The sequence below is a fragment of the Oncorhynchus nerka genome, unplaced genomic scaffold, assembly GCF_034236695.1.
Source record: "Oncorhynchus nerka isolate Pitt River unplaced genomic scaffold, Oner_Uvic_2.0 unplaced_scaffold_941, whole genome shotgun sequence".
Lineage (NCBI taxonomy): Eukaryota > Metazoa > Chordata > Actinopteri > Salmoniformes > Salmonidae > Oncorhynchus > Oncorhynchus nerka.
The window spans coordinates 65,776-74,087 of NW_027040366.1; the positions used below are offsets into that span (position 1 = coordinate 65,776).

General features: G+C 41.6%; 1 protein-coding gene across 1 annotated transcript; it reads left to right on the forward strand.

Annotated features, from left to right (window-relative positions):
* The first annotated feature begins 1,122 nt into the window (after positions 1–1,122).
* LOC135570669 (E3 ubiquitin-protein ligase TRIM11-like) lies at positions 1,123–7,536 on the forward strand. The gene is made up of 7 exons (XM_065016628.1): positions 1,123–1,216; positions 1,319–1,414; positions 2,074–2,434; positions 2,722–2,895; positions 4,254–4,427; positions 5,587–5,633; positions 6,084–7,536. Exons 1-7 carry the CDS (start codon positions 1,123–1,125, stop codon positions 6,617–6,619), a joined length of 1,482 nt encoding a protein of 493 aa, XP_064872700.1. The 3' UTR covers positions 6,620–7,536.
* The last annotated feature ends 776 nt before the right edge of the window (positions 7,537–8,312 follow it).

Genomic DNA, 8,312 nt, shown 5'->3' on the forward strand with positions numbered 1-8,312 from the left:
CCCATTACCTTCTGGTGTAGACCCTCCACTATATACCTTCCTCCTATGACCATTACCTTCTGGTGTAGACCCTCCACTATATACCTTCCTCCTATACCCATTACCTTCTGGTGTAGACCCTCCACTATATATCTTCCTCCTACAGATACCCATTACCTTCTGGTGTAGACCCTCCACTATATACCTTCCTCCTACAGATACCCATTAACTTCTGGTGTAGACCCTCCACTACATACCTTCCTCCTTCAGATACCCATTAACTGCTGGTGTAGACCCTCCACTATATACTTTCCTCCTATAGATACCCATTACCTTCTGGTGTAGACCCTCCACTATATACCTTCCTCCTATAACCATTACCTTCTGGTGTAGACCTTCTAAACCTCAGCACTCCCTCAGTGACATGAATAAGTATATTTCATATTCTCAAAACCCAACAACACAACACCTATTTATCTCATCAAATAGTGGAATGTGTTGTGTTGTGATGTGTCGTTTTGAGAGAGAGAGAGAGACGAGAAAAGAGCAACCAGTGAAGAACACACACCATTGTAAATACAATAATAATTATAATAATTTAAAATGTTTAACTGTCCTACAATATTGTAGACATTAATATCCTCTGTGTTATTTCTAGATTCAGATGATCCTGCTGTGATTTGCCAACGTGAACTCAAATCTAATCTAAAGAAGAAGTTTCAATGTGTATTTGAGGGGATCGCTAAACAAGGAAACCCAACACTTCTCAATAAGATCTACACAGAGCTCTACATCACAGAGGGTGGAACAGGAGAGGTCAATAATGAACATGAGCTGAGACAGATTGAGACAACAACCAGGAAACAAGCAAGACCAGAGACTCCAATCAAATGTAACGACATCTTCACACCCTTAACTGGACAAGACAAACTTATCAGAACTGTGCTGACAAAGGGAGTCGCTGGCATTGGAAAAACAGTCTCTGTGCAGAAGTTCATTCTGGACTGGGCTGAAGGAAAAGCAAATCAGGATGTCCAATTTGTATTTTCATTCCCTTTCCGGGAGCTGAATTTGATGAAAGAGGACAAACACACTTTCATTAAACTTCTCAATCACTTCTCAATGGAAACCAAAGAATCAAGAATGTCCAACTACGACAAGTACAATGTTCTGCTCATCTTTGATGGTCTGGATGAGTGCCGACTGCCCCTAGACTTCCAGAAGAACAAGATCTGTTGTGACGTCACAGAGTCAACCTCAGTGGATGTTCTGCTGACAAATCTCATTAAGGGAAATCTGCTTCCCTCTGCTCTCATCTGGATAACTACCCGACCTGCAGCAGCCAATAAGATCCCTTCAGGGTGTGTTGACCAAGTGACAGAAGTACGAGGGTTCAATGACCCACAGAAGGAGGAGTACTTCAGGAAGAGATTCAGTGATGAGGACCTGGCCAGCAGAATCATCTCACACATAAAGACATCAAGGAGCCTCCACATCATGTGCCACATTCCAGTCTTCTGTTGGATTTCTGCAACAGTCCTTGAACACATGCTGAAACATAAGAGAGAAGAGATGCCCAAGACTCTGACTGAGATGTACACACACCTTGTGGAGTTTCATACCAAACAGAAGAATGCAAAGTATCTTGGGAAAGAAGAGACAGGTCCACACTGGAATAAAGAGAGCATTCTGTCACTGGGAAAACTGGCTTTTCAACAGCTTGTGAATGGCAATCTGATTTTCTATGAAGAAGACCTGAAGGAGGCTGGCATTGATGTCAATGAAGCCTCAGTGTACTCAGGATTGTGCACACAGCTCTTTAAAGAGGAGTGTGTGCTGTACCAGGACAAGGTGTACTGCTTTGTTCATCTGAGCATTCAGGAGTTTCTGGCTGCTGTATATGTGTTCCTCTCACTCATCAACAACAAAGAGAATGTAATAGACAAACTGCAAACAAAGTCCAGTATCTTTACTTTGCTGTTCAATGACAATCCTGAATTTACTGTCTACAGGAGTGCTGTGGATAAAGCCTTACAAAGTGAGACAGGAAACCTGGACCTTTTCCTCCGCTTCCTTCTGGGCCTCTCACTGGAGTCAATCAGAAGCACTTACAAGGTCTACTGACAAAGACAAGAAGCAACTCACAGACCCATGAAGAAACAGTCAAGTACATCAAGAATAAGATCGGGGAGAATCCCTCTCCAGAGAAGTGCATCAATCTGTTCCACTGTCTGAATGAACTTAATGACCATTCTCTAGTGGAGGAGATCCAAAGCTACCTGAGATCAGGAAGTCTCTCAGAAGACAACCTGTCACCTGCACAGTGGTCAGCTCTGGTCTTTGTGTTGCTGACTTCAGAAAAGGATCTGGATGTGTTTGACCTGAAAAAATACTCCAGATCAGAGGAAGGTCTTCTGAGGCTGCTGCCAGTGGTCAAAGCCTCCAGAGCTGTTCTGTGAGTAAATAAAATGACATATAAGAACTAATCATCAGGAAGAAATATTCCGTTTAGAGAAAAATGTGTATTATAATACGTATATAATATTGTTTTGAAAAAACATATTGAATCAGTGCATTGATTTTCACATTAGTATAACAATATGACCATTCAATTCCAGGAGACGGAAGATGAATCTATATGTTGTTTGAGAGAAAATAAACCAAATGTATCTGCCATTGTCCTTCTACACTACTCGTTAAATTAACAGTGTGTTTGTGAAGTCATGATGATCTCTTTGTCAGGCTGTCAGGCTGTGGAGTCACAGAGGAAGGCTGTGCTTATCTGGTCTCAGTTCTTGAGTCAAACCCCTCACACCTGAGAGAGCTGGATCTGAGTAACAATGACCTGAAGGATTCAGGAGTGAAGCTGCTCTCTGCTGGACTTGGGAATCCCCACTGTAAACTGGAGACTCTGAGGTCAATATTCCTGTAGTTGGTCAACAAGTGATAACTGTTCACCAGATCCACATGTGTTTACCAGACACACATAGTCCACACCATATGTATTTGGACAGTGAAGCTTACAGTTTTACATTTGGTGCTTTTCTCCAGCATTTTGGATTTGAGATACAATGTTTCAAATTAGGCAACAGTTCAGAATGTCACCTTTTATTTGAGGTTAATGGTGAGAGGTTAGTACGTTTTGTTGTAGCCTCTGTTATTATTAATGGTGAGAGGTTAGCATGTTTTGTTGTACCCTCTGTTATTGGTAATGGTGAGAGGTTAGCATGTTTTGTTGTAGCCTCTGTTATTATTAATGGTGAGAGGTTAGCATGTTTGGTTGTAGCCTCTGTTATTGGTAATGGTGAGAGGTTAGCATGTTTTGTTGTAGTCTCTGTTATTGGTAATGGTGAGAGGTTAGCATGTTTTGTTGTAGCCTCTGTTATTGGTAATGGTGAGAGGTTAGCATGTTTTGTTGTACCCTCTGTTATTGGTAATGGTGAGAGGTTAGCATGTTTTGTTGTAGTCTCTATTATTGGTAATGGTGAGAGGTTAGCATGTTTTGTTGTAGCCTCTATTATTGGTAATGGTGAGAGGTTAGTATGTTTTGTTGTAGCCTCTGTAACTTTCTCAATCATCATTATTCATGAATCGTTCATGATTTTTCTCACAGGTGTAGTCGTTGTGTTAAAAGAATATGGGACCAAATACTAAACTTTTGACTACTTTAATAAACTATAAGTGAATTGGTCAGAATACTTATGTCTTCTTCAAATGGGGGACTAGATGCATAAAGGGCTTTTATTTGTCTAAACAGTGAAACAGATATGTATTAAAATACCCTCAAATAAAAGGTGACATTATATACTGTCACCTCATATGAAACATTTGATCTCAAATCCAAAATGTTGGAGTATAGAGCCATATTTAAAATGTTAGCTTCACTTCACAAAAGGTTAATAATACATTACAATACAATACATTACATTACAATACATTACAATACAATACAATACATTACAATACAATACATTACAATACACCTCACTGTCTAAATAGAAATGGTGTGGACTGTATACTCAATACAATCTAAATCTGATACCTCACTGTCTGTCTTTTGACTGATACTGCTTTTTAAACTGGTCTGGTCAGTCTACTATAATATTTGTATTTATATATTATTTCATTTTTTATGATGATACACTATTTTACGAATAGATATGGAAGGTTTCAGGACACTGATATATCTGAAAATATATTGAAAAAATATACTGCCACTATTTTCACTACCAAAGAATATCAGTGTGATTTTAATATGATTTGACTCTTTGCAGGCTGTCAGGCTGTCTAGTCACAGAGGAAGGCTGTGCTTCTCTGGTCTCAGCTCTGAGGTCAAACCCCTCACACCTGAGAGAGCTGGACCTGAGCTACAATCACCCAGGAGACTCAGGAGTCAGACTGCTCTCTGCTGGACTGGAGGATCCACACTGCAGACTGGAGAATCTCAAGTATATATTTTTTCATACCTTTATTTAACTAGGCAAGTCTTTTTCGCAGCTTTTTGTAAAAAATCGCGCAACATTTCAGCGCCCTGCTACTCATGCCAGGAATATAGTATATGCATATGATTAGTATGTGTGGATAGAAAACACTCTGACGTTTCTAAAACTGGTTAAATCACGGCTGTGACTATAACAGAACGTGCGTTTCATTGAAAAGTGCAGGAAAATCTGATCACTGAAAATGGGAAAATATATCCATGCGCCACTTCAACCTATTGTTAAACGTGAACCACATTAAATGGGGCCGAGGTTGCAATACCTACAGCTTCCACACGACAGTCTTGTCATTTGTCTCGGATTTGTTTCTTGGTCAAACCGACACAAGGCAGCGCATTTTTTCCGGTCTCCGACCGGATGTTTTGGTTGAGAAATATTTGGACATGATATCAGAACGTGGAGCTATTGAATATACATCGCTCCGTGATCATTTTGATAGATTATTAACGTTTACTAATACCTAAAGTTGCATTACAAAAGTATTTCGAAGTGTTTTGTGAAAGTTTATCGTCGACTTTTTTAATTTTAAAAAATGACGTTGCGGTTATCAAACTCATTTTTTTCCTTGATTACACAGTCTTCATATCTAGGCTATATATGGACTGATTTAATCTAAAAAAGACCCAATAGTGATGTTTATGGAGTGCCAAGAAAGAAGCTCGTCAAAGGTAATGAATGTTTTATATTTTATTTCTGCGTTTTGGGCCGGCTAACGCAAAATCTGTCGTTTTAAGTGGCGTTGCAGTATTTTGGGGGTTGTAGTGTATTGGTGCATGCTATCAGATAATAGCTTCTCATGCTTTCCGAAAAGCATTTTACAAATCTGACTTGGTGAATAGATTCACAACGAGTGTAGCTTTAATTCAATACCTTGAATGTGTGTTTTAATGTAAGTTTGAGTTTATCAAAAACTATAGTTGTCTCTCTGAAATTTCCGCTGATTGATGTTCCTGCATGTGAACTATATTCTGCGTCATCCTTAAGAAGTTAAGAACAAATTCTTATTTTCAATGACGGTCTTGTGAACTGTTAACTTCCTGTTCAGGGCAGAACTACAGATAGGTACCTATCCCTCAATGACTGTCTGTTCTTCTGCTTACCGCTACAGTGTGGAACATGGTGGAGAGAACACAATGAAACCTGGGCTTAGAAAATGTGAGTGTTGACTGCTGTGAAGAATATGACTAAGAATAAGTCTTAATTCAAGTTAATAAGTCCAAGTCAAAGATCACCATCATTACTTACTTGGTCATATTAAATATCAGCTGTAGTTCTACAGAAGTAGAGATCAGGGATACCAAAGTTTACAAAGAGTTGCTTTGACTGTGTGTGTGTGTGTGTGTGTGTGTGTGTGTGTGTGTGTGTGTGTGTGTGTATGTGTGTGTGTGTGTGTGTGTGTGTGTGTGTGTGTGTAATTAATGTGAATAACTTTGTTTTATATTTCCATACAGTATAACATATGATCATTCAACAAGTCTCAAGTTACCTTCACTTCTCCTTTTGATACCTAGAAACATCTACATTAAATTAATTAGTGAAAAGTGAGTTAACATTCTAATGTGAATGATGATGATTTCTAATATTGTGTCTGGTTTCATCCATCAGATGTCTGTGATCTCACACTGGACCTAAACACAGTAGACAGACGCCTCTCTCTGTCTGAGGAGAACAGGAAGGTGACACATAGGAGACAGAAGCAGCCGTATCCTGATCACCCAGAGAGATTTGAGGACTGGAAACAGGTGCTGTGTAGAGAGGGTCTGACTGGGCGCTGTTACTGGGAGGTAGAGAGGAGTGGGAGGGCTGATATAGGAGTGACATATAAAGGAATCAGCAGGAGAGGAGGGGTTAAGGACTGTTGTCTTGGATACAATTACAAGTCCTGGAGTCTGTACTGCTATGACAACAGTTACACAGCCTGGCACAATAATAATTCCACTACCATAGTCGTCCCCTCCTCCAGCTCCCACAGAGTAGGAGTGTATCTGGACTGGTCAGCCGGCACTCTGTCCTTCTATAGAGTCTCCTCTGACACACTGACCCACCTGTACACATTCACCTCCACATTCACTGAGCCCCTCTATCCAGGGTTTAGGGTTTGTGATGTTGACTCCTCAGTGTCTCTGGAAATAATAACTTGACACACACACACACACACACACACACACACACACACACACACACACACACACACACACACACACACACACACACTGAGACACACAAACTCACACACACAGACAGAGACAAACACACACACACACACTGAGACACACAAACACACACACTGGACACACACTGGAAACACACTGGAAACAAACAAACATTGGACACACACACACAAACACACACACTGGACCAACACACACACACTGAACACACACACACTAGACACACTCACACAAACACACACTGGAAACACACACACACTGGAAACACACACACACTGGAAACACACTGGACAGACACACACACACACACACACACACTGATTACACACTGGATACACACACACATACACTGAATACACACACACTGGACACACACAGACACTGAACACACACACCCGACACAAACACACACAAACACTGGACACACACACACACTGAACACACACTTTGGACACACACACACACTGAACACACACACAGACACACACTGGACACACACACTGAATACACACTGGACACACACGCACACTGAACACACACAAAACTGGACACACACACTGGACACACACACACACACAGGCACACACTGGACACACACACACACAGGCACACACTGGGCACACACACATTGGAAACAGACACACACACACACTAGAAACACACTGGACACACACACACACACACATACACACACACACACACACACACACACTGGTAACAAACACACAAACACACTGGATAAATGCACTGGACACACACACACTGGGCACACACACACCTACACATTGGACACAAACACAAACACACACACTGGACACACACACACACATGCACACTGGACACACACAAATACACATGCTGGACACACACACACACACACACACACACACACACACACACACAGGCTGGACACACACACACGCGCTGGACACACACACACTGGACGAACACACACGCGTGTTCCTATAACTGTTAGGACCTTAACACAGGACCTTCATGAAAAATAGCAATGCATCGGACACACACTGGACACAGACACACAAACTCCATACACACACACTGGACACAAACCTACACACACTGGACATGTACACACACACACTGAACACACACAAAACTGGACACACACACACACACAGGCACATAATGGAAACACACACATTGGAAACACACACACACACACTAGAAACACACTGGACACACACACACACTGAAACACACACACACACTAGAAACACACTGGACACACACACACACTGGACACACACACACACTGGTAAGACTAGAAACACACTGGACACACACACACACACACACACACACTCGAACACTGAACACACAGACACACTGGAACACACACACTGGGCACACACACACACACTAGAAACACACTGGACACACACACACACACACACACACACACACACTGGTAACACTAGAAACACACTGGACACACACACACACACACACACACTGGACACACACACACACACACACACACACACACACACACACACACACACACACACACACTGGACACACACACACACACACTCAAACACTGAACACACACACACACACACACACACACACACACACACACACACACACACACACACACACACTGGACACACACACACACACACACTCAAACACTGAACAC

What these genes read in the sequence shown, in the direction of transcription:
- LOC135570669 (XM_065016628.1), top strand. Translation starts at nt 1,123, where the DNA reads ATGTCCAACTACGACAAGTACAATGTTCTGCTCATCTTTGATGGTCTG. An exon ending in AAAGCCTCCAGAGCTGTTCT is followed by an intron (nt 2,435 to 2,721) that starts GTGAGTAAATAA and finishes TCTCTTTGTCAG; the next exon opens with GCTGTCAGGCTGTGGAGTCA. An exon ending in GAAACCTGGGCTTAGAAAAT is followed by an intron (nt 5,634 to 6,083) that starts GTGAGTGTTGAC and finishes TTCATCCATCAG; the next exon opens with ATGTCTGTGATCTCACACTG.